General features: G+C 45.7%; 2 protein-coding genes across 12 annotated transcripts in view; one reads left to right on the top strand and one right to left on the bottom strand.

The window, feature by feature from the left end:
- The window catches only part of CNOT1 (CCR4-NOT transcription complex subunit 1), a 108,152-nt gene extending 94,436 nt beyond the window's left edge, over positions 1-13,716 (top strand). For 7 of the 11 annotated variants that reach the window (XM_034788739.1, XM_034788734.1, XM_034788732.1 and 4 more), the window contains 11 exons: positions 744-996; positions 4,381-4,629; positions 5,126-5,289; positions 5,560-5,677; positions 6,397-6,498; positions 6,952-7,125; positions 8,824-8,973; positions 10,266-10,446; positions 11,443-11,575; positions 11,830-11,964; positions 12,668-13,716. In XM_034788739.1, coding sequence (XP_034644630.1) covers positions 744-996; positions 4,381-4,629; positions 5,126-5,289; positions 5,560-5,677; positions 6,397-6,498; positions 6,952-7,125; positions 8,824-8,973; positions 10,266-10,446; positions 11,443-11,575; positions 11,830-11,964; positions 12,668-12,746 — 1,738 coding nt within the window. In that variant the 3' untranslated portion in view covers positions 12,747-13,716. The remainder of the gene's footprint in view (positions 1-743; positions 997-4,380; positions 4,630-5,125; positions 5,290-5,559; positions 5,678-6,396; positions 6,499-6,951; positions 7,126-8,823; positions 8,974-10,265; positions 10,447-11,442; positions 11,576-11,829; positions 11,965-12,667) is intronic. The other 4 variants (XM_034788742.1, XM_034788736.1, XM_034788737.1 and 1 more) reach the window with 1 other exon arrangement.
- Positions 13,717-17,130: 3,414 nt separating this feature from the next.
- Positions 17,131-25,054, bottom strand: SETD6 (SET domain containing 6, protein lysine methyltransferase). The gene is made up of 9 exons (XM_034788812.1): positions 25,019-25,054; positions 24,266-24,364; positions 23,625-23,769; positions 22,841-22,982; positions 22,187-22,381; positions 21,776-21,899; positions 20,591-20,771; positions 20,059-20,201; positions 17,131-17,709 (listed from the first exon to the last, which is right to left on the bottom strand). The coding sequence occupies exons 1-9, from the start codon at positions 25,052-25,054 to the stop codon at positions 17,398-17,400; spliced, it is 1,377 nt and encodes a 458-aa protein (XP_034644703.1). The 3' UTR covers positions 17,131-17,397.
- Between the last annotated feature and the right edge of the window lie 1,369 nt (positions 25,055-26,423).

Raw genomic sequence — 26,423 nt, 5'->3', positions numbered from 1 at the left:
TTCTCCCCCACCTGAAACTCTCTTCTATATTTAAAACTTGCACATATACCTGTGTGCACTTTGGAAAAGCAACTGCAATAAGGCTCTCTTTGGGGTAGAAAAAGCTCTGCTATGCACTATAGTCCAACACCAGGATATGAGAAAGATTCTCTTAGTATCTCACTCAGCCATTTTAGGTTTGTCTAGATTGGACAGAGACTGGTAGAGAATAAACCTGTATTAGCTAACATGTGGTTTCTAACCCAACTTAACTTTTTTTTTATCCTTAACAACCTTTCTGTTGCTGCTGCCAAGTTTCTCTTGACTTGCTCTGATGGTCTGAGATCTTACATAAGGAACACTTTCAGTGCAGTCTATTCTACGATCACAGATCTGGCTACTAGACAGTGGCATCTGTCACTGGTCCCTCTCCTCCTAAGGGCCCCACTAAACCATAGGAAGTGACGCTTTCATCCTGTGATGGGAAGGATGGCTCTGCCAAAACACTACGTTCAGGGAGTAGGGCTGGGCTTCAAAATTTGACTTTCCCTATGAATGAGTTGGTAATTTCAACGGTATAGGGAAGCTCCTTCCAGAGCATTGTATTACCTTACATATAGCACAATGAGACTAATGTATCAGAAGGGCAGTTGCTAAGTGGCTTGAAATAGGCTTTTAATTTATTCTCAGTAGCTTCACATTACCCATTTTTCCCAAAAATAAAAATGTATAGATGAATTCTTAATTTGGGTCTGTTTCACTAGATTACCCCAGTTGATGGAAGTGGTCCGATCCAACTATGAAGCAATGATTGACCGTGCTCATGGAGGCCCTAACTTCATGATGCATTCTGGGATCTCCCAAGCCTCTGAGTATGATGATCCACCAGGCCTGAGGGAGAAGGCAGAGTATCTACTGAGGGAATGGGTGAATCTCTACCATTCAGCTGCAGCTGGCCGTGACAGTACCAAAGCTTTCTCTGCGTTTGTTGGACAGGTAGAGCTTTTGGAAAGAAAGGTGCTTTTTATTCGACATAAGTAGGGTGTGATGCCCTCAATGTTAAAGCACAGTGTTATGTATCAGTGTTAAACATCCTTTTGAAGTTTTCATGAGTATGACCGCTATCAAAATTCTGTCTAGCTTATGTGCTACGGCATATGTTTTTCCTTTTCACTGATGAAAGAGACTTTAGTGGAAAATCTCTCCTCCCTTCAGTGAGTGCTGTTCCAATTCAGTTACTACAGCAACAAATTGTCAGTGCAGGTTGTGATTCTATTGGGTAAATCTAGTAGCAGGAGAGCTTCTAATGAGACAGATCTTGGTAATAGCTCTGACAGCTCTGACAAACGAAATTTGGCTTAACATTGCTTCTCCCCTACACTTAGCAGAAACTGTGTGGCAAAGTCAGTCTAGAGAAACCAATGTCTGGTGGGTGGAAGTGCATCTGATTGCTTTGTCCTACCTGAACAGGAAATGCCTTCAATTTTTATCCATTTGTTTTTGGAGGAAACTGTTAAACTGGATGGGTTAAAATGGTTTCTAAACTTGATGCCATTCCTCTTGCTTCTACTTTGACATACATGACTACAGGGTTGCCTGAAGAGTTGGAACTCCACCCACTTGGGGGAGGGGAGGAAGTAGATGGGGATTGCAGTGAAGAGAAGTGAGATTTAAGTAGGCCAGTGTTTCTACTGACTTTCACTCTTTGGATATGGACAAAAATGCAACCGTTTGACATATGTTGTAAACTGGCAGCAAGACTTATGCTAAAATAGAATTTGCAGTTACAGCTGCACTTGCTACAAAGTCAGTTTAGCCATGGCTGCAAGGAGAGGAAGTTCCCGATTTACTCTGTAGATTGACTGCAGATGTCACTTCCCACTTCAAAACTAAGCAGTGAGAACCTAGATATTCCACAGAAGACTGACCAGCCACAAAGCAACAGCTATATGAAACCTAAACTGGAGTTCAGGTGTCTCACTGAGAGGCCAGGGCAAGCGGAATGGAGTCCAGCTAAGGGGTATTGCTTTCTTTATCCATCTGTTTGGGTCAGCTCTAACTAGAAGCTCCCACACCCTTTCTTAGTATGAGTAATCTAATCTAGCTTGTAATCCTTTCACTTGAGAGGCTGACAAGCATTGCCAGAGTTGCGGCTCTCAAACTTCCTGTACTCTCTTCAGTCTGGCTTCAGGCCAGGTCATGGCACAGATGTCCCTAGTTTAAATAGTCAATGTTTTCCTCATGATGGATGGGAACTAAATTCCTACTCACTATCGGATCAGCTGCTTTGGCTACTGATAGCTGTGAAGTATTGCTAACGTGGCTATGAACTCTGACAGACATAAAAGGATCACTTATGTGGCTCCTTTTTTGTATGAGGGGACCAAGAAACTAGTGTTGTGCTTTGCTCTTGTTCCCTGAGTGCTTTTATGTGGCATATAGAGAGGTACCTACTTTTCATGGCTTGTGTGGGGCTATTGAAAATGCAGCTCAATCACGTAACTATGTTCACTTTGTCAGCTCTACGTCTCCTTTTTATAGGCTCCAGGTGGTGGGGCCTCTTTGCTTCCCTGGTTTCTATGAGAGATTGGGGGCTGTATGAGCACTAGGAGGTTGAAACTGTTAGGTAGCTCCTGGCAGGCCCTTGGCTGTAAGATTCTATTCTCTGTGCTGGTCTAACGCAACAAGAATTTTTAATCTTCTCTTTCCTTGAGGTGGTGGTGCAGTATGGGTAAAAACAAATCTTGCACAACCTGGGCTACTCCATACACCTTCTATGGAAGGGACTTTACTACCCTACCTGCAGCCTAGAAGATCCCCCTTCCCTGTGCCAAAACATGTTTGTTTGAGTGAGGCAGATAACCTTCTGTAAAAACACTCTAGCCCATACAAGAGAGCATCTACGTAGTTTATGCTAACGTCTCACTTTCTGTCTGGCTGTAAATGCTATATGGTGATGCTCTTTATAAAGATAGATATTGTATATGTTACAACTTGCACCATATTGATTTTTGTTTTTGTTTAACTTGTGCTGCCTTGCCATCACATTCGGTCTTTACGGAGTAACTTGCGTTGTGTACGCTCTTTCTGCCTCTTGGCATGTAACAGCCCTTCATGGGTCTTGTACAGAACTCTTCGTAGCATGTTTATCTCCACTTGGCATGAGCTATTTCAGTCCCACTTCTGCCCCCTCAATGAATAAGAAAATGGCTTTGGCGAAATTTTGGGCTACTTTACACTCTGAACAAATTTCATTAGGGCTGCTATATATTTCATAAGCCTTTATTTGGAAAGGCTTGAAATAACTGAAATGCTTTGCTGTAGTCTTGACTTTTTCCTTGTGAAGTTACATGACTTTTTTTTTTTTTTTTTTTTTTTTTTTTTTTAAAGCTCTGGTAACAATTGGACAAGGGGATAGGGCTCAAAACAGTCTGGCTGCTTTCATTAAATACTATCACCTCTTTCCCCAACGCTCCTTTAAATCAAGGAGCACGTGTCTTACAACAAAGCAGGCATGTACCTGCACTTTTCAAAAGCCACTTCATAAGTTCTAGAAGCTTCCCCTGAAAGTTTGACATGGCTGCTCATGCCAGTTTCACTGCAGTAGAATTTCTGCTGCTTTTAAGTACAACAGCTATGCTGTCAGTGTAACTTCCAAAAAGGTGGCTTGTCCAAGAACTGCAAAGTTGGTGTCCACTACTAATCTGAATTAATAGCTTACTCCTGTTTAACCTTGTACTTTGTTACCAAACTCAAAAGATATTTTTATCTAGAGATACAGGCACTGGCCATTGAAACTATGCAGAGTCTAGCGTTCCTTTTGAATGTTATGTTCCTATGAAAAACTTGTTCTTAACAGTGAAGTACAGTATCCAACTGAGTTAACAAGTAGATTTGTAGCACTATAGTCCAACAAGGCATCAGGCAAACTTTACCACCCCCAATAACTCTGATGCAGTCTGTGGGCTCCTAAAAGTGGGGCAACTTGAACGCTTGTCTCTACTTCTCCTCCTTCCAAGGCTTAAGCCACCAGTAGCAGAGGAAGGATACTGCTGCACTGATATTGAACCACACTTCATTAGCTCTGATGGTTGAAAGGAGGATCACATGATATTTTTCTCCTTTAGAAGCAGGTGCCATTAATAGAGTACTTTATGTAGGAGCACAGCTTTAACTCTCTAGCTGTTCCCATTTGTTTTAGAAGCCTCTGTTTTTGGGAGTAAGTGGAGGAGGTAATCTCATAGCTACCTCCCTGTAAAAAGAAAGGCAGTAGTTACATCCATGTTGCATGGCAAATGAATTATCATAAAATTGTTACTTGTTTGCTTCAGTATAACAGTGAAGTTTTTTAAAAATTACCATATTCTGTAGTTCTGAGGGTTTTTCTTGTCCTCGTAATAGATGCACCAGCAAGGAATCCTGAAAACGGATGACCTGATAACTCGGTTCTTTCGTCTTTGCACTGAAATGTGTGTTGAAATCAGCTATCGTGCTCAGGCCGAGCAGCAGCACAATCCAGCCGCCAATCCCACCATGATCAGAGCCAAATGCTACCACAACCTGGATGCCTTTGTGCGGCTTATTGCACTGCTAGTGAAGCACTCTGGGGAGGCAACCAACACGGTCACAAAGATCAACCTACTGAACAAGGTTGGAAATCCTCCCTCTTCCAAGCAGTACTTGACATTCCTAGATTACATCACCTGATGTATTTCTGCTTATGAGCTAAAACATGGGCCTTAACTTGGGGTGGGGCAGTCTGTCTGAGATGGGACCTAAAACTTTCAGACTCTTAAAATGGGGTATAGGCAGGGCTGCAGGCTAAGCTAGGTAGCTTTCTCTGTGATGTGGAACCAGGGTATCGAACTTCCTCCTTTGTTGCTGAAAAGGCCAATGCAGTCAGATTTTAAAAATACAAAAACCGCTTAAGGCTGAAACCCCCAATAAACACCATTGGCTGGGTGGGAACTCAGATCTGTTTGTGAGGCTGAGCTGGACGCTTAATGGACAGTCAATATGGTGCACTCCGGTTACCAAAATGGCTTTCAGCTCTTCATTAGTACTCAGAATGCAGGCTTCGATTAGTGAAATGGTTTCTACAACTGACAGGTCAAAAACAGTGAAGCTTGTTGGTTCATTTCTTTAGGTGCTTGGTATAGTGGTGGGAGTTCTGCTCCAGGACCATGATGTTCGGCAGAGTGAGTTTCAGCAGCTTCCTTACCACCGCATTTTCATCATGTTGCTGTTAGAATTAAATGCTCCTGAACATGTGCTGGAGACCATCAACTTCCAGACCCTTACAGCCTTCTGGTACGTACTTCTAAATGAATGGCTGTTGGCGAGAACTTAAGCTTTCTAATAGGGTGAGGACTTGGATTTAAAAGTAACTTGACAGCTCCATAGTGGCAGCTCTGATCATTTTTGTAACCATAGTATCGTGTATTGTCTAATTCATTATTCATGGAGGTTATTAGTAAAATGTAGATGCTAATGTCTCTTACTATGTACGTTCTCTCACAACATTTGTGAAAACCAGTGTTACCGCTGTGCTCTTAATCAGCTTTAACTTTTTTCTTTCAGTAACACATTTCACATCCTGAGGCCTACGAAAGCTCCGGGTTTTGTTTATGCCTGGCTGGAACTGATTTCCCATCGGATATTTATTGCGAGAATGCTGGCGCATACACCACAGCAGAAGGTGTGGCTGCAGTTTATCTTCTATACATTATAAAACTCTCTGAGAAGGGTGCCTAAGTGATTTGATGCTGTTTCACATCTTACTTTTTTTGACATGCATTAGTAGCATGTCTTCACATGTTAGTTACTGTGAATACAGAAAACAACTGTGTGGAGGGGTGACCCTGTTTCAATAAACTGTCAAGCTTTGGGTAACTGGGGAATTTTGTAAATAAGAGTTTCCACTGTAAACCAAATCATCAAATTTACCCATAAGCTTTCTGTCACTGTCAGAGGTTGTACAGTTCATTGCTTTCCATGTCAGTTAGGCGGGGAGGGATAGCTCAGTGGTTTGAGCATTGACCTGCTGAACCCGGGGTTGTGAGTTCAATCCTTGAGGCGGCCATTTAGGGATCTGGGGCAAAAATCTGTCTGGGGATTGGGCCTGCTTCAAGCAGGGGGTGGGACTAGATGACCTCCTGAGGTCCCTTCTAACCCTGAGATTCTATAGAGGAAGACTCTTTTAAATACACATTCCAGGTAACCCTGAGACCCTCAGAAAACTGGAGCTGTACTGTAGTCATTGACTAGTCCTAGTGCAAATAATCTTTTCAAACTTATATGGGGATAAGTCTAAACATGCTGTGTCTCTATTTTACTCTGCTTTTGACCAAACTGTAATAATCTAGGTTTAATTGCTTTTGTTTATACATTACTTATGTGATGGTTTTCTCTTGGCAGGGGTGGCCTATGTATGCCCAGCTGCTAATTGATCTCTTCAAGTACTTGGCTCCTTTCCTTAGAAATGTGGAACTCACTAAACCTATGCAAATTCTCTACAAGGTAAACTGTACTGGCTGATGCAAGTATTTTCTAGGAAAGTACTGTGAAGATGGGTTAGAGTGCAGTGGAAAGTAACTTGTTTTTGTTAGCTGAATATAAACATTTAACCTTTTTTTTATTTAAATCCTCTATCTTTTGTGAGTTAAATTAACCTCTAAGTACAGTTTAGGTATTGACACTGGTCAGGAGATCAGTACTTGCACTATTAATCACAGGTAACTGATCAGAGTTTGATAGTAAGCTGTAAGACACTGGAGACCAGGGAATGGAGTTGTCTGCTAGACACTGCCTTATTAAATTCATTACCGGGAAGAAGAAACTTTGATTACATGATGCATCAGGAAGAAAAAGGTCTCCTCTTCCCCTTTTTGCTTTTCTGGCTGTGGTACAGTTGCTGTTGGGGGAAGCTCAGAACCTGCTAATTACATGCTGCATTCTCTTTTTCTTTTGTAGGGCACTCTGCGTGTGTTGCTGGTCTTATTGCATGATTTCCCAGAATTCCTTTGTGACTACCACTATGGGTTCTGTGATGTGATCCCACCAAACTGTATCCAACTAAGGAATCTGATCCTGAGTGCCTTCCCACGTAACATGAGGCTTCCAGACCCTTTCACTCCCAACCTAAAAGTAGGTAGCATGCCCTGTCAAACTATCACACACGGAAACAATGGGAAACTTGATTGCATGGGTTCTTTTAAATACAATATGAAAGGGCGTGAAACTTCAGAAACAAAGTCCTATTTTGATAAACACAACAACCTAGAAGTTCCTAAAGTATTTAACACTTTGGATAATCAATTCCTCATTGGAATTAATTAAGTAGCCTGTTATAATTATAACTTGGTATAAAAGCGTTTAATTGATATTGCTGTAGCACTTAATGTGCTAGAGACTTTCCAAAGAGAGAGAGACTCAGTCCTCATCCTGTAGAACATAAAAGTCCAAGTCCCTAGCCCTGCAGTCTGATCCACATGGACAGACATTTGCACCTGTGGCGCTTCACTGATGCCAGTGGATCTTTGCATGGCTGCAGGGGTCTGCCTGTATGGATCCAATTGCTGGATCAGGTCCTTTGGCTTTCTGAGCTCAGCTGAGGAGCATTAAATAGGAAATCCAGTTTCTCACAGTAAAATACCATAAGGGTTTTGGGTATGAAAATCTGAAGCAAATAGAGGCTTTCTTGATCATGCTTGACTACTAAACACTGGAGCAAAGATGTTGAGGCCACACTTAAGACCAGTGGAGGTATGATACTGGGATTAGTGCTCCTTTCTCTAGCATTCCAGGTGTGTGTACTACACTAGTTTACCTCCGGTTCACTTGTGTGAAACCACTGACTACTTTGGAAGTCTTCCATGTTGGTTCAGTATGCTCCATTTTTCTTAAAGGAAGAAAGTCCGTTAAACAGAGCTCAACTGACAACTTGCACTTCATTTCTTGCTCTGGTTTCTAGAAGTTGGAGGTGTACAGTAGATTTCATCCACCCTGGTGTATGCTTGGCTGGAATCCAGTTGAGCAACCAGTGAGAAGAGCAATTGTCCTCTCTACTGGATCAAAAAAATGAAGTGCTCTCTCTGCATGGTGCACTTATGACTCTCTTCTCAGAATACACATTAGTTACTTCCTGTCTCCAGTTATAATTTTTTTTAGATCAGCCATTCTGAAGTGTCAGTAAATTTTAATAGCATTACTGCTTTGACCTATTTAAATCCTGAAGACCATAGTCTTCTAATCCACATAATGGGTACAGCTGCAGCAGTGTGAGCTTCCCCACAAGCCCCAACATGTCATCCCTTACGGCATGAACCACCTCTAGAAGTGGCAGGAGTGATGATTTTTAATGGCCCACTTTGTTTTAGTCTTCCTTGCTGGGGCTGGAGAAAAGACAACTGAATGTGGGTGGCAGTTTTTTGATGTGGACTCATTCTCTGGGAGCTAGAATAAGACTTCCAATTCCACTTCACACAGATATCAGTCACTATCTTTGAATGCTACCAATCTGGGCTGATTTCAAACAGTTGATTTAGAGAGGTCAGGCTGTGTATCCCATTACCAGTCTGACGTATCCAGTCTTCAGCAATTTATAAGTGACATCAGATTAAGAAACCAGCTATTTTGAAGTCTGAAAACAAAGATCAAGAGCTCCAGCAGTACACCAGGGGAATTGAATTTCATGTTATACCTTCTGCTATAAAAATGTATAGATAGGAGTGGCTGGTATGATGAACTCAAACTTCCTTTCCTTAGGAAGTCGTGCAACCATAATTTTGGTTTTAAATAGCAGGAATTAGTTAAAGGATTACTAATGGAGTTTTTCTTTGGCAGGTGGACATGTTAAGTGAGATTAATATTGCACCACGAATACTCACCAACTTTACTGGAGTGATGCCACCTCAGTTCAAAAAAGATTTGGATTCCTATCTCAAAACTCGCTCACCTGTCACTTTCCTGTCTGACTTGCGCAGCAATCTACAGGTTAGTGGATCCATCCCTGAAAACGTTTTTAGAGTCTGAGGCTGAAAACCATGTAGGAAGTGAGTTAATGTGACTCAACAGGTATAAAATACTGTGATGTACTGTTTGGCAGATGTGATGGGGATAAGAGCCTCCAAAAATGTTCTTTCCTGCTAGATACTCAGTGCGTTTTCCAATGCACTACAAATAGAAATCTTGGATAATTTAGTATCACCAAAGATGATGTGGTGTTTTGACAGTGGGAGTGTTAACTGCAGTGATTCTCAAGCGATGTAGCTTTGAGAAGAGTCCATCTTAGTCCTGTAAAAAAGTAAGACTTCACTTGCCATTCAGGGTACCATAAACTCCTCTTCCTGAAACTGCTTCAATGCATAAATTGGCAAAAATTCCCCAAACTGTGTGTTCTGATGGTTTTCTCCTGCAGTGAGAGCCCCTGGTACCAGCTGGCTTAGGAGATGTCCACGGCTGTCTTTTCAGCAGTTCTCAAGTCAGCTTAGTGCTTTTAACCTGGGCATCCTGTTCATTGCTTTCCATGTCAGTTAAGTATAGGGTGAGGGATAGCTCAGTGGTTTGAGCATTGGCCTGCTAAACCCAAGGTTGTGAGTTCAATCCTTGAGGGGGCTATTTAGGGATCGGGGTAAAAATGTGTCTGGGGATTGGTCCTGTTTTGAGCAGGGGGTTGGACTAGATGACCTCCTAAGGTCCCTTCCAACCCTGATATTCTGTGATCTTTGAGACTCTCACCAGACTTTATTGAATTCACCTCAACTAATCAGTTTCTAAAACCGATTAAACAAGTTCAAGTCAGAAGTTGCTTTTGAGTCACTTGTTAATGGAAATTCCTTTTTATTTGTGTAATTATACATTCAGATTGGTACATGGTTTCATGCAATTTCAAATGTTACATGTAGACACAAACACTTCTGAAAAGGAGGCCATGGAAGCTAAAGCCCACTTCAGTGTATGTTAAATGTGAATTCAGTAACTGCAAAGCTTGACTTGCAGCAGAGTTGGGTACTAAAAGTTGGATATTAAGACCTAGTTTAGGCTCTAATTTAATAGAGGGTCTGTCTCGGGTCTGTGTCTCTCTTTAGTGTAGAGGTATTGGCAAGCACTATCTACAAAGTAAGAAACCCAAATTTCAGACTTTAGATTTCTAATTAGACATTGCTTTCTGCATAAAGCAGATATTTGAATGCTGAAAATCTCTCCAAATCATTCCCTTCACACAGTCCCTAAGAACTCTGAAGGATTGTAAAAAGCTAATCTTTCTCTTGTGCTGTGCCCCCCAGGTATCCAATGAACCTGGCAATCGCTACAACATCCAGCTGATTAATGCACTGGTGCTCTACGTAGGCACTCAGGCTATTGCACATATTCACAACAAAGGCAGCACACCCTCGATGAGCACGATCACCCATTCAGCTCACATGGACATTTTCCAGAACTTGGCTGTGGATCTGGACACAGAAGGTAAGCAGAACTTCTCTGGATCACTTGTTTGCTTCTAGCCTGAAATGGTTCTTGAAACTTTCTTAGTTAAGAGAGCAGATTAGCTCTGGGTACTATGGCAAAAACTGAAATACCACTTAACTGCTAGTGGTTTTGTATTAAACAACACTGCATTACAATAGAGTTCTCAATACACTAAAAATATTTTATTGGAACTAAACTTACCTGAAACACGTTGACTATTCGCGAAGTATAAAAAGTTAATTTTGGAGTGAACTAGGTTTTGACTCTTAGAGAAATATTGATTCTCTCCTCTACTGGAGACTAATTTAATGTGCTGAGATCAGCTAGTCACCCTCCCACCCCCTTTATGCAGTATAATCCTTAAGTGCAATGAGCTTTGCTTCAGGATAGAGACAAGCGTCATGTTCTCTAGAGTCTGGAGTAATCGACACTAAAACTGGTATCTCTGTCCTGGGAGGATTTAATAAATAGCATCCATCCAAGATAAGTAGTAGAGGGTAAGATTGCAAAAGAGTTAGTTACACCTGCTTGGCTTGTGAAATATAAGAAGTGTTATAACCAGATAATACTTGGCATGTAACACTTCACTTTGAAACTTTCATCTTCCAAAGTGTGTTATGAATATTAATTAATGTATTAGAAGAGTCTAAATTTGGTGTAGGAATGTTGCTGTATCTGAGAATTTTGAATCCATACAATGAAAGAATCTTGTTCAGCCCTCCTGGGACAGCTGCAAACCTGAGGGGGTGTACTGCTTTGCAACAAATGTCATGAAGAGGAAGCCCTAACTTTTGGTACAAGAACTCCAGCTGGGATCAATGTTGTGAAGCACCCTAATATTTTTTTTTAGCTTTTTACTGAAGTTTCTTTAAACTGTGTAGTGCAGAACCATACATCTGAATCCTTAAGCAGTGCTAGGGTGCTTCCTTGTTCCACTATGTTGTGTAAGGGAAACTAATTACTTCCTATTAAACACCTACTTTCTCTTTCCAGGTCGGTACCTCTTCTTGAATGCAATTGCCAATCAGCTGCGGTACCCAAACAGCCATACACACTATTTCAGTTGTACCATGCTTTACCTATTTGCAGAGGCCAATACTGAGGCTATCCAGGAACAGATCACTAGGTGAGGAGGGGCAGTTACATTCACAACCTTTATAGTTCTACTTTTCACTTTGCTTGAAATTAAATGACTGTGAGGCAGGTGTTATGCTGAGTTGTATAATGTTACTGTCTAGTGCTATAGAACAAGAACACCTAGTGCAATTTGATGCTGCTTGCAAAAGCAAATGTGTTCTCTTCACTGTGCTCTGTTGTAAATATCAGTGTCTTCTAGGAGATCTGTGTTGAGCCTTCCCTGTTTTGTTTTGTTTTGTTCAGGGTACTGTTGGAACGACTGATTGTAAATAGACCTCACCCATGGGGTCTCCTCATTACCTTCATTGAGCTGATAAAAAATCCAGCGTTTAAATTCTGGAACCATGAGTTTGTTCACTGTGCTCCGGAAATTGAGAAGTGAGTAGATAACTTGGTTTTGTATGGTTTAATTAGAAACTCATGCTCACTTTGGTTTATTCAGTCACATAATGGAAATATTAGTGGTGATATTCCATTTCATACTAAGCTGACACAGCCCCATTGGATAAAGTAGGTGACAATAAATATTACTACTTTGGCCTTGTAAAATGCTTTACATGGATAGATATCTAAGTGCATCTATGAAGCAGGTGAAATAATTGCATTTTACAGATTATGGGGAATGAAGCACAATGTCGGAATATGCTGGCAGAAGTGAGCCTAGAACTTGTCCTACTCCTAGGACAGTTTACTGTTCACTTGACTGGTGCCTCTGTTTACATGTTTGATTGCATAACCTCATGATATCAAATTACATGGGAACATGCTATTTCCTAAATCTCTGATAAATGCTGTGTTCAGTAGTGGAGGGGGCTTTCCTTCTGAAATCTCAAATCAATGTATTCCTGTCTGAAAGCGCTGTAAATCAAACTGGGAAAAGGACTATCCACTATGCCACAGCTTCCATGACTGCTACTTTAGAATAGCATCTCAAAATCCAGCTCGGTGCTAGGTGGATTGTGAGCTCTTGCAGTCCTATGTTTATAGGAAATCCCAGTGTTGAAGGTGTCTCAAAATGAAGATTTTTACTGAACTATATAGCTCTGTCCCTCAACTTTTTTGCTCTTCTGTCCATGTTTAGGTTGTTTCAGTCAGTTGCACAGTGCTGCATGGGGCAGAAGCAGGCACAGCAAGTGATGGAAGGCACTGGTGCCAGTTAGATGAACTGCATCTTGTATTGTAAGCGTGCCAGCCTGGAGGTCCCCTTCCCATCAAACTGACAGAAGAATCCTTAAAGCTCTTCCTGACCTTCCCAGCCCCTCGATTTGGGTACACACAACAAGCCTTTGGGTGAAAGTCTGTGTGGGCATGTTCCAAAGTTTAAAGCAAAATTTTGACTCTTGGCCAAAATTTAGAAGATGCTGTGAATATCATTTTGAACTAGTGTAAATACATGGAACCGAAACGTTTGTCTGGACTTCTTGGGTTTGTGCAAATTGTGTTAAAGGCAGGTGGATAACTGGTGCCTGTCCAGCTTGTAATAAAGGGGCAGCTGCTGATGCCAAGCACTTGTCTAGGGCAGACCTCCTTGTCCTGACATTCCCGGACTCCCAAAGAATATTGAAAAGCCAGTTTTAAATATTATGTAACTTATTTTTTTTTCTTTGTGGATGGGGGACCTTTAAATCACTAAGTTGTTTAAAAAAAAAAAAGTGGATGTGTTGGGATATGGGAATACTATGGAATGTGGGAGGGAGGGGTTGGGATTAAGGTCTAGTGTTGCTTCTCCCTCCTGCCCCCCAATCAACTGCTGACAGTGGGGGGAGGTAGCCTTCAGAGCCCACCTCCTTTCTGTTGGATAAGATAAACTTCAGGCCCTTCGGGAGAGGGTCAGCTGTTTTTAGTAGAGAGACCTGGCCTATAGCTTTTTTTTCTTCTTTTTTCCTGACACTTGTAAATTTTGGAAGGGGGGAGCTAAATCTAGAACTGTCCCCCTGTGGCCACACAGCATAAGTTTGTAAAAAGAACAAAGGACCAATACAGCCCATTTTGTAAGGATTTTGAATGTTTTGTAAATGTATTGGTCCATGTGTTGTATTTTGTAGCCTTTCTAGTTCTTGGGCTTTAGTTCTCCCACTTCTTGTATGTATGCATACTGTAGTTACACATTAAAGTCATGACATGCAGCAAGTGCAGCTCTGCTTATTCTCGGCAGTACCATTACACTGGGTTTTCAGAGTTCTATTGTACAATACTACCTGGGCCAGGCCCATTAGACACGTTTTGAACTTGAGCTCATGCTGAGAAAATTCAAGTAAACATCATGTTTGGAACTCCAATATCAAGGTAGAAGATGGTAGTGTAACACTAGTGAGGCTCTTTATGTTAATCAGAAATTCACATGCACAAATGATGCCATTAGCAGGTTGTCAGAGCATCCAAACATGAGCTTTGGCTATTTTCTTGGCTAGATTAGCCTCTGAGGAGAGGCTGTGTTAATATAGCATTATGGGAGAAGAGAGGAAGTGGATAAAGCAGTAAATTGTAGCCGTTGTCTTAATTCTTGGTGATCAAATGCATATAATTCCTGCATAAATCTGCTCGAAGGAATCTGATCTTATTAATGTGTAGCTGACTTTTAATTACTGACACTTAATAGGCTGGCTTTCATCCATCAAGGTTCAGTTTGACAACTTCATGGCTCCAGATGCAGGGCCTGCATGCTTCAAAGGCAAATAATCTCAAATCCTAAAAGGTGCTAAGACTTGAAAGGCTTTCCCCCTCTTTATCTTTCTCATATATAAAAAATGGGAGAAAACTCATGAAAGTTGCATGTTTGCTTGTCTCGTAGCAAAATTTACCTGCAAAGGTAAGATGCCCATTTATTCTTTAAAAATTATGAAAGACTGGACATGAACAGCAGCACCAGCCCTTCAAATGAATATTGATAAAGCTCTGTGGCCATTTCCCTGTTCTGAAAGGACCTTCATGTAAAAATGCCCACTTACCTTTAAAAACCTCCACTCAATAGCCTGCAAACAAGAACATGTTCACCTCAATGTTGTCTCCCTTGGCAACACACAGAAATAGAGCCAAGGATCCAACCATGGTGAACTCTGGCACCCAAACTGCCTCTGAACAGTGTTTTGAACAGCACCTCTCTAAATACTTCAAAGGCAGTTGGACAAAACCTAAGCAGTTCTGGCAGGCAGCCAGCCACTTGCACTGAACTCCAGCTGAATGTGATGAGGCCTTGCTAGTTAGTAGCAGGGATCCTAGTTTATGAAGAAAATCCCTTTTTCCATGATTAAAATGAAACCTGACAGCAGATCCCCTCCCACATTCTGTGTTCCCCATGGTAAATGAACTTCTAGGATACCTGGTTATTAGTTGCAGATACTAACAAAAAGCCTGGGTTCCCTTTTTCTTTCCTAGCTTGGTCTGCAGTAGGGTTTTGGATAACAGCACCTATGCTGCTGGTATCCACTAACTTAGTTATGCAGTTCAGCTGTAGCAGCCCCTATCTAGAACTGAACTAGATAGTCCCTGAAGGGACAGGCCAGATGCCCTTCAGCAAAACGAATAGCAGCTGTTCTAGCATGTATGGTTTCTCTCAAGCAATGCCTCAAAAGGCTGGCAGCTTTAAGCAATTTTGTAGGAACAGGCTCCAAGCTGAATGAGGGAGAAGGACAGAGCCCGCACCCCCAACTTCACTGCACCCAGGCCAAAGGCTGGCTTCCCTCTACTAGGCACATGTATTCAGGTCCTGCCATGCAGTGAATTCTAGCTGTGGGTGAAGGAAGCAGGCCACCTGTGGCTAGAGCCAGGCCAATGCAACCATGGCTTAAGACCAGCACCACAAGCTACCTGCTAGCCACTAGCTGAGGTCAAAAGCAACAATGTGCACACACCCTGTTACCAATTGTATAGGAGTATTTTAGGTCACTGAAGGTGAAAGAAAAGCTCACTGCCCCAAATCAACTGCTGCAACACTTTCAATTGGTGGGAGAAATGCAAACCTATCCTCCATCCCCTGCCTGCTTCTACTGCAGTGGTGAATAAGGGGAAATCAAGGACCCTGCTGTCAACTGGATGAGTACAAGTGATTGACTAAAACAGGTCAGCAACCTCTGGCACACTGGGCCAATTTGTTTACCTGCTGTGTTTGCAGGTTTGGTTGATCACAACTCCCAGTGGCTGTGCTTTGCTGATCCAGGCCAATGGGGGTGGCACTAGCTGCCCTTCCCACAGCCCCCATTGGCCTGGAGCGGTGAACTGCAGCCAGTGGGAGCCATGATCAGCCAAACCTGCAGATGCGGCAGGTAAACAAACTGGCCTGGCCCGCCAGGGTGCTTACCTGCGTGAGCTGCGTGCCAGAGGTTGCCAATCCCTGGACTAAAAGGAAACCAGAAATACCCACTGAAAAGAAGACTGCAGAACATGCACGCAAAAGCTTTGGTAAGTAAATCTCACTGCAACTGATCTCTTCCCTGTGACACTTCTATCATACCTTTATTTTAGCAAGCAGCAAACTACAATTCCCCTCAGCCTGCAGCACCAACCAAGCAAGGCTAGGGAACAGCAAATAGAGTCCAGCTCAAACTGGTGTCCAAATTCCTTTATGAAAGTACAAGGCATCATTGGGCCTGCACAGCCTTTAGCATTAATAGACAAGGGAAAAAATCCATTTCACTAAGGAATCAGAGCCCTTTTAACTTAAGAAAACCCCATTGACAAAGAGCTGCACCATTTTTAGTCAGAGAAAAAGATGTGGCCTAGTTATTTGCATTCCTAGAGCTATGCCTACCTTAACCTAGGGAATTCCATGCTGTCTCTTCCTGAACAGGCTGTAGAATTGTAGGACCCTAAGATTCTGGTAGTGACCATCCAGCCTCTAGAAAGTGGAGCAATTCCTAAAGACAACTTGTGGTGTCAAGCCTCCCTTACCTACTGCATGGCAGAAATGGCACAGCACAAATCACTGATCTGCCTTCCTCCTTAGAGAGCAGCTAAGCAAAATAGCCACCACCACCCCAGAGGAATTCTTGCCATCTCAAAAGCGGGTAAAAACATCCTGTCACATACTGGCCAGAAAAGTGCATAACACTAATAGCGCTAAAAGCCTACGTTTGTTTCAGTTGCACCCCCAAACACCTCAGGCTTTACCTACAGCAAAATTGAATAACAATATGATGCTAGCTGATAGCTCTGTCTCAGGGCATGTTGCTTGACCATATGCAGAATGAAGTCTAAGGGAGAGAATTGAGCCAACTGTAGTAGATCTAGGGTTCTGAAACGTACTACCTTTAGTCTGACACCTGGGAAAAAGTGTCCTGCAGCCCTACTCAGGCTTTGAACAAGTTACTAGCAGGACAGGGCTGCAGGCACAGTTGCTTACAGAGTTTGAAGGCTGTAAGCAGGATGTTCTACTAATGGAAAACTCCCTGTGGTGACTAGAGTGAGCATTTTCTTAGATGCTTGTAACAGTGAATGAGAACCACTTCAAGATGTCATCCTTGCAAGTATAAAATCAGTGTTCTATGACAATTAGTGGCTATGGGGTGGGCCACTGCCTCAATCAAAGTTAGCATGGCTAGACTTGAACACGGGGAACCCTCCTGCATGTCACACTTAAGGCTGAAATTTAAGGAACAGACTTTTCCCTCCCTAGTAAGACGGGTATGTAATTTATAGAAAAGTCAAGAGGTAGATGAAAAGCCAATACAGAAATATCAGGAGTAACTGGGTCCAAATCAACTCTCACCCACTGTTCTTCCTGAATACAAGCGGCCACCCCATCCATCCCACCAGTGGGGGAGAGAGCGCAAGGTGTGCTTTATACAAGGGCTGCAATTCCCAGTTCAGCCTCTGCTAGCTTGTCAGCTCCAGCAATTGGTGCAAGATCATCTTCTGCCCAAAGCGCACTTGCAAGGCCTGCTGCTCTCTCAGGCTTAGTTTGCCATAAGCCACCTTGTCATTGAGCAAGTCCTGCTCTGCTTTCAGGTCTGAGCTGTAAGACTCCAGGGTCAGCAGCGCACTGTCATGGAGAAGCTTCTTCCATGAGGCTTTGAGTCTGGGTATTGTCTCGTTAGACAAAGTAAAGCTCTCTTCATCCTCTGTGTCTTCTTCCCAGCCCTCGTGCTCTTTAAACTCTTTGAATTCTTCTGCAGCCATACACAGCACCTACAACCAACCAGATGGATACCTAGTCATTATCTCGGTTGAGTAGAATCAAGGTCCCAATTTTCAGCTACTGAACACTAGTTCGGGGGGGGGGGGGGTCTCTACCGCAGCTAGCACAATACAATCCTCCTGGACTCCCACGGAGCTGCAGTGGGAATGGGCACCAAGGAGGTAGTGAATAACCCAGTGAATAAATCAGCTAGTTGGTTTAGTGGGGGGCGTTTGGCCAAGACAAATGCTGAGCATGCTTTCTTCAGTACAGGATCTGATCTTCAGGGGCCTTAATTTCCCAGCAGTACTTAGTTTTATTGCAACACTGTCATAGTCCAGAGGGGGGAAGGCTGGTGTGTTTCTTAAAATTCCCTGTGCCTGGACCTTTAACATGAAAACAGATTCTCATCTGATAAGAGATTAAATGTTAGTCAACTGTACTGTGAAAGCTTTAAAAAGGCAAGCAAATACAACAGCTCAACATTTAAGATCCTGATTTTCAGGGGTCTGCTTCCTAGTTTCAGTGCTGCTAGTGCACAGCTGGGGAGTGAAGGGGCCTTTTGGCAGAGTGTTAAATACTTCCCCCTTCCCAGCTAGCTTCAGGAGGGCTGTCACAAGCATAGACCCTCCAATACAGTAACTCCTCACTTAACAGGGTAGTTTTGTTCCTGAAAAATGCAACTTTAAGCAAAACAATGTTAAGTGAATCCAATTTCCCCATAAGAATTAAGGTAAGGGGGGGGGAGAGGGGGTTTAGGTTCCAGGGAAATTTTTTTCACCAGCCAAAGAAACGATATATTATATAAATATACACACAGTATATGTTTTAAACAAACAATTTAATACTGTTCACAGCTATGATGGTGAAGTTAGTTAGAGGGTGGGATATTTCCCAGGGAATGCCTTGCTGCTAAGTCAGTGGTTCTCAAACTTTTGTACTAGCGACCCCTTCCACATAGCAAGCCTCTGAGTGTGACCCCCCCTTATAAATTAAAAACCCTTTATTATCTATTTAACACCATTATAAATGCTGGAGGCAAAGCAGGGTTTGGGGTGGAGCTCATGATCCCCCATGTAATAACCCCCTGAGGGATCAGAACCCCTAGTTTGAGAACCCTTGTGCTAAATGATGAACTAGCACTCGGCTGAGCCCTCAAGGGTTAACACACTGTTGTTAATGTAGCCTCACACTCTACAAAGGCAGCAGGAATGGAGGGGAGGGGAGACAGCATAGCGGACAGAGATGCACACTGCCCCTTTAAGGAAGCTGACCCGCTCTTAAATGCCTTGTCTTTTTAAGTGGATCAGGAAGTTGAGACAGCAGCTGCTGCCCCAGGCTCTCTCCATAGAGAGCAGGGTGGGGACACAGAAAGGGTAAGTGGGGTGTAGGAGCAGGGGGGAGGGGACACCCTGACAGCCCTCCTCCCCCCCCCCCCCCCGCACAGCAAGCAGGAGGCTTGCAGGAACAACACGGCAGTGGGGGGAGGGACAGCTGCAATTGCTAGCCTGCTGGGTGCTGCTGCACAGGGAACTTAGGGGAGCGGGGAGCTGATAGGGGGCTGCCACTCCACCCTGGTTCCAAGCCCCCACCAGCTAGCTGCAACGGGCTGCTCTTCCTGCAAGCAGTGGACAAAGCCGACGTTAGAAGGGAGCATTGCACAACTTTAGCATGTGCCCTAATTGATCAGCAACTTAACATCGAAACAACGTTAACTGGGACGACTTTAAGTGAGGAGTTACTGTATTGATAGCCTGTGACTGCGTTCTCAGCTTCCTGGACAGTTTCTCCCTGCTACAAAATGGAGCTCTCAGCCACACTGAAGGTTACATTCCAAATGGATGTTGAAATACAGCATGGCATTAACAATACAATTAAATGCCACCTGGACACATCCCCTAATCTGTCACAGTACTGCTCCCTCTTGAAGAGGATCAGAGCACGGAGACTCAACTACCCTAGAAAGCTCACACATCTCCTTCACGCTAGACTCTAACTTGACCTCCATATAATCCCAGAGCACCAGACTCCATCTGTGCAAGTGGACCCTTTCCAGAGGCGATCATGCTCCTCCCAGTTCTGAGTAAAGCTGTAATCACAGGAAGGCAAAATTTCCCCATCCCCATTATTCTTACAGCAAAAAATCCCTGTAACAGGTCAACATGCAGTATTTATAAACTCTTCCAGAGCAGCTCCATTCTCTGGAGGCAGAGATTCTACCCGTAACCCCACACTGAAGGTACAACAGCACAAGTCAGCCAAGCCTTTGGAGAACAAGCCTCCATGGGGCAGGATCAGTGCAGCCATCAGACATCTTTGTCACCTAGCACTGAAATCCCTTCCACCGGAGCACCACGCACCTTCAATGTCATGGACAGCTCTTCCTCTGTCAACACTTCCTCCCAGCCAATCACAAAGGCTCCTTCTTCCCCCACCATCTCCAGCTGGCAAAGGAAATCCCACTGCTCAGAGACCAGCTGCCGCTCTGCTTCAGTGCTGGCACCTGGTTGAGGACGACAGGAGAGACAAGTCAACCACGCTCACTACACACTGGGGGACGGGGACGGACGACAAAACTGTAGGAGCGAGACACAGACCAAGACTTTCAAAAGCCACTAGCGAATTTGTACCCAACGTGCAATGCCTTAGAGGCCGGATTGCCAGGAAGTACTGAGCACTTAAAACCCAGAGGCAAACAGCAGTTTCAGGGACTGTTTCTAAAGCAGAGGCAGATGTTGATTGTGGCTGCCTTGAAGCCAAATGTGGGTGCCCGACGACGAGTTGGCTACTACACGCTTTGTTTAAAGGGCTGCAGATATGGCCTATAGTCTCCATCTACCAGAGTCATTTAGAATTAAGTTACCCTCCCTCCAAATGCTACAAGCCACTCACCCTGCAGGGCAGCCCTGCGCACCGTCACCATCTGGATGTCGGCAGTGTCGTCCGTGTTGCCGGGGTACGGCTCAGCAAAGCCGTACATGTGCATGAGTTGCCAGTTGGCCATCTGGCCGTAGGTATTGAAGATCTCGTGGCCTTTGCTGATGGGCTGCGTGGTGACCATTTTCAAACACTCCTGTAGGCAGAGGGACAGAACGGGCACGCAGGTGAAGGCAGCGTCACGATACTCCGAGTAAGAGACTCCGTCCTTATGGGGCAAGCGTGGCCAAGTTCCCCCTGCCACGATTGCAAGGGAACCACGCCTTGCTGGCTCCCCACACTGGGAGGAGAGAAAGTGATTCTGGGACACAGCAGGAAATCCTATTGCCTGGCAAACCCAGGCGGGTTTCTCTGTGTCCCATCCAATACCTTGTGCAATAGGCTGACCTGGGGGAGTCAGTCAGTCCCTGGCAAACTCAGAGGTGAGTGTAACATTAGCTGCTACCTCTCAGTCTCCAGTCCTGCTCCTGTCACATACGAGTACCTTGGTGGCCCACCAAGCCCTTTCCCCACCCCGAGTCGCTGGGGTGGGAGCGTTTGCATTGCCATTGCCCGTGCTCGTTCTATGGCAAACAAGGACATCAGGCTTCAAAGAGGGCAAACCAGGCCAGCATCATTCCTTCCAGGAAAACGTACCTCCCAGTGCTCAGGCCCTCGGCATGTCCTAGAGCCAAGCCCCCATCTCCAAACGTGGAGGCACCAACGCCCCCCCTCGCAATCAGAGTGGCAAAGGCGCACCCTGCTGCCCCTGCAGAACCCCCCTGGGCTTCACATGGGCAGATCTGGTCCTTGCATTGGGGGCCAGGAGCGTGGAATCCCCTAGGGCTACTTTAGCCGAGCGTTACCTCCGCCAAGCAGGAGCAATCCAGGCCACCTGTCCTGGAGCTCAGTCCCGGGTAAGAGGTGAGGTGCTGTGGGCTGTGGCAGGCCGGGCAGCAGACTGGATGATTTAACAGCCCCCCACCTGGCTCTGGAATCGATGAGTCTCGATGGGCTTCTCCTCCAGCACCCCATTGAAGGCCAGAGGGGAACCACACCGTGGCTGGTCGTGATCAGATAGAACCAGCTGGACGAGTAACGAGTCATGGCCAATGCCTAGGGATACATACACTCCATTCCCGCGGCTCCCCACCTACTCACCAGGGAATATTCCAGGTTGGCATTGTGATTGGCCACGTGATTCAAAATGTCAGCCATGGGCACCATCACAGGCGGGTTGGGCTCCTTCTCATCCTCGTCTTCCTCATCCAGGGGCTCCTGGAAACTATTTGGGAGGAGAGGTGAGGACAAGCCGATTCCCAGCCTTGCGAAATGAAGCCGTGGCCCTTAGCCCACCCTGGGCCCGTGACTGCCAGGGGCGGGCTGGCTACCTCGGAGGGCACAGAGAAATGTACGCAGTGTGCCCAGGTGGTGGCAGCGCCAGAGCCACCTCCTGCCAGGAGAAGCCTGGTGAGCTGCAATCTAGCCCTCACGTCTGACTCCCCAAAGAGATTCCTTCAGCCCCTCTGGATGCAGAGACGTCTGCTGCGGAACGGCACCTCCCCATCTCACCTGTAGGCCATGACGAACGCCACCAGCCTCCGGTACAGCTCCGGCGTGTGCAGCTTGGGGTCAAAGAGGTCCAGGTGGGACTCCATGAAGGGCAGGATGATGGAGGTGTACTCCAGCTGGATGTTGGCCAGGTCTTTGTCCACCGCTTCGAGGATGCCAGTGCCTTGTAGGAGCCTCACCCTCTCTTCTTCAGGCCTGTATCAAGGGGCAGGCGTGGCAGAGACGATCCCCACCACCACCCAGGAAGGGATTGAATTAATGTAGTTACCCCTGAGTCAAGTCTCCTAAATCCTCAATGGCCTTCCACTCCACTGCTGTCTGCAGCTAGTTAGCCCAGACCCCAAGTTCAACCCACCGTAAACCCTGGCTAGCATTTAGGATGGGCAGCCTCCTAGGCTGCTAACATATCTAACCGAACCAAGCGACATCCATGCCTTGCCCCAGTGCTGCTGACCCTTGGGGAAACAGCCAGAGAGGGCAGGAGGCACATAGCCAGGAACAGAACTGAGGCCAGACCAGGGCTTTATCCCCGGGAGCTCACCGACTCCCAAGAGCCAGCACCCCAGTGGCAGGAGGGACCCAATGCCCAGGACCAAGTCTCGCGCAGGCGGCTGGATTTCTGCAGCCGGACGCTAGCGTGTGATATAACCTTACCAGAACATGGGGTGATCCAAGCTGCTGAAGTCAGGCCAGAGCGAGAAGTAGGGACGCCAGTGGGAGTTGCTGGCCGTGTATTCATGCAGCAAAGACAGAAGGAGAGGCACCCAGCCAGACTGACTCTCCAGCGACGCTTGGTCTAGGGAGCCGGAGACAGGAAGGAGAGGAGGGGAGGAACATGCTGAGATCCCAGGTCCTATTATTCCTTCACTGAGAGCCAGTGCCTTTGGCTGTTAAGGACCAAAATCACTGCACTGCTCTAGGCTCCCCGGCAGAAGGGGTGGGGTTGAGTTGGGGACTCCAGACTTGCGACTCCCAGGATGGTGGGGAGACAGGAGGGTGGGGGTGGCTCTTCCACCAACAATCCCTTACTCCACTTGTTCATTAGAAGCTCTGCAAACCACTGCCCTCTCCAGCTCAGACAACTCCCCCTCCCCATGAGATTCCCCCCAGGCTACAGGTTGTCTGAAGAAGACGAGAGCACGTTGACCATTGACTAAGGTCCCATTTGCTGCCCCTGAAATTCTCCAGACTCCTGCATATTAATCATTGGCGCGACCATAACATTTTATCCGATCTCCCTTTTTCCTGCCTCGACTGGAAGAGAAAATGGGGGCCAACATGGTGACAGAGCAGCCAAGGGAACAGGAGAAATCAGGAGAATCAAAGAGAACCAGGTTAGAAAAACTCCCGACTTCCAAGAACTTTGTTTCAACGTGGCAGCCAGTTGAAGTCAGCTGCAGGGCTCCTTAGCACTGCGCCCCGTGTCCTGCTCTCGTACCTTTTTCCAAGAGGGACCGGATGGAGGTGGTGTGCTGGGACAGGAGCGCGGCTCTTGGAATGGTGAAGAGGACTTCTCCGATCTGGAGGTCCTCTCTGGCCAACAGGCCGTAGTCTGACACCGTGCCCTCTTTGCTCACGTAGACCTAGGAGAGAGGTGCCTATCAGGGCCTGTGGGGACCCCAGTGAAAACCTGCCTCTGATGGGACAGCCGTGAAGGGTTGCAAGGGAAATGAAGCCAAGAGGTCAGGAGAATAAATCCAAGCAGCATCCATGGAAGCCCAGACAGCTAGACTCATCCCTCACGGAGGGATTTCCTGCCAATGTCAACAGGAGGTTGCATTTTAAATAACAAACCTATAGCCAACCCAACGGCTGCACCCTTGCACTAGTGCACGTGCGAAGTAACTGGAGATCACCACCTCGTAAGCCCTCGCACTCAGCCGCGCTGCTTCTCTGCCCACCACTCCAACCCCTCCCTCGAGAACGTCCACGGATGAGTGATCACCCCGCCCTTGGGAAGCCAGCCTTGCCTTATCAGCCCGACGGGTTGCAGATACCCATAAGCCACACTCAGCCTGAGACCTCTGAACACTGGGACTCACACCCGATACCCGGCCTCCATCATCCGGATCCTCCTACCTTTGGGCTGAGCTCCAACCCGACCTTCTCACACCAATCCAGGAAGCCAGAAAGGGGGTCAGCTCTGCCATCCTCCGCAGGGCTGCCCCCTGCAGCCACCTGCTAACAGAAATAGGGGGCAAGCTTAGGGAACAAGGACAGCTCACGCACTAGAGAGATCTCATGGCAGAGGACGGAGGGTAACCCTGGAGGCCTCGCTGAATTCCAGCTTGGGTAAATTACGCCACAGAGGGAAGAACTAGGCTCCAGTGGACGGAACAACAGATCAGACGTTAGGAGACCTGGGTGCTAGTTCCAGCAAAGCCAGGCTCAGTCTGGCATTGGGCAAATCATTTCATTTCACTTGGGCCTCAGTTTCTCCACCTCAAACAGGGTGAGGCGGCTGCCTACCCATCTTTGTAAACTGCTCTGAAATCTATGGACGGACAGAGTATTACTACTAGCTCTCCTTATAGCTTCAATTGGATACCCGAGTTCCTTCACTTCCTGTCTTAAACGGCTGCTGTGCACGGTTACACATCAGTTGTGTTTCTGGGCAGAGATGGCCGCATTCCTGCGGTGAGTGAAGTGCTTTGGGATGAAAGGGGATATTTATGTATGCGAGATCATCATCAGAAGACAGGCCAGTCATGCTTCTCTCTCCCAACAAAGGCCCTTGCTGCAGCAAAGGAAGGAAGAATGACAGAAGACGACTGTTCTCTGCCGCGACCAGAAGATTTGAACTGGAAGGTAAAAGATCTCAGAACCGTTTACAACAGGTTTAGTCACTTCTTCGGGTAGGTCGTCCATTCTGTGGCACGTGCACAGGCAGAAGATTATTTGCCATTGCTCTTAGATTCAACAGGATCTAGCATTCTTCCAAATTGTAATAGTTACTGTTACCCTCACCTGACATGGAAGCTCCCCCCGCCACTGGTGAGTCTGTGCCCCAAAAGGAATAAAAACCCATCTCCCTCCCATGTACTGTTGGTTGAATTGTCTGCCTGGTCAGACCAAGCCAGCCAGACCATGGAGATTAAGTCCATTAATGGCTATTAGCCAGGATGGGTAAGGAATGGTGTCCCTAGCCCCTGTTTGTCAGAGGGTGGAGATGGACGGCAGGAGAGAGATCATTTGAGCATTATCTGTTAGGTTCACTCTCTCTGGGGCACCTGGCATTGGCCACTGTCGGCAGACAGGATACTGGGCTAGGTGGACCTTTGGTCTGACCCAGTCTGGCCGTTCTTATGTTCTAAGCTTACATTAGAGGAAAATGGCAAAAATTACCAAAGTATCATTGAAAGATAGCATTTGAAACTGGATTGTTAATGAAAAAGTGAGCCAAGTAGCAGGGAAAACACAACGATCTGGGATTTCCCCTCTCCGATCAAAATACAGAGCTCCATTTGCAAGAATTTGGGGGGCCATTATTGTCAGTCACAATCACTCGGCTAGCCCGTGCAGGTGTCTAATCCTTCGCTAATCCCAAATGTTTCAAATTGCAGGGTGATCATTCCAGTCCAAAAGTTCATTCTAGAAGAGTGTGACAAAGGGCCTGTCTACGCTACTGCTTACGTCAATGTCACTTGCGTTCCACACCCCTGAGCGACGTAAGTTCCATCGCCGTAAGCAGTAGTGTAGACAAGCTCAAAAGCGTCACTTACCCAATGAGGGAGCAGAAACAAGACTGCACGGCCATTCATACAACAGCCAATGGTCAAAGTGGGCGGTCTGCAAACAACCCATAGGGTAAAAATTCCGTAACAAGTATTAGACAAATAGATTTGCAGAAATCAGGGCTGGTTCGTGACTAAGCTGCTAATTAACGGGAGCTACTTTCCTAGTGAAAATTATTTAAAACCGTTTGATTAGCTCCAATGAAAAGATTCCACCTAAAACCTGTATTTGCTCCCTCTAGAGTCAAGTTGCTTTGTTCAGGTGTTTTTCTGACTTGTTATTCCTGCATATTTGTTGCTAATGTGAGCAAGGTGAAAAGGTTGGGCTGATTTCATTTTCAGATTTTAATCTTCGTAAGACCAGCCAGACTGGGTCAGACCAATGGACCAGCTAGCCCAGTATCCTGTCTTTCGACAGCGGCAATGCCAGGTGCTTCCGAGGGAATGAACAGAACAGGGCAATTACACTGGTCTACAATTTTTGAGAAGTCGTCTGCTTCAGA

Source organism: Trachemys scripta, chromosome 13 (genome assembly GCF_013100865.1).
Source record: "Trachemys scripta elegans isolate TJP31775 chromosome 13, CAS_Tse_1.0, whole genome shotgun sequence".
Taxonomy (NCBI): domain Eukaryota; kingdom Metazoa; phylum Chordata; order Testudines; family Emydidae; genus Trachemys; species Trachemys scripta.
Note: the sequence above shows the minus strand (reverse complement) of the source record. Positions and strands in the feature narration are given on the sequence as shown.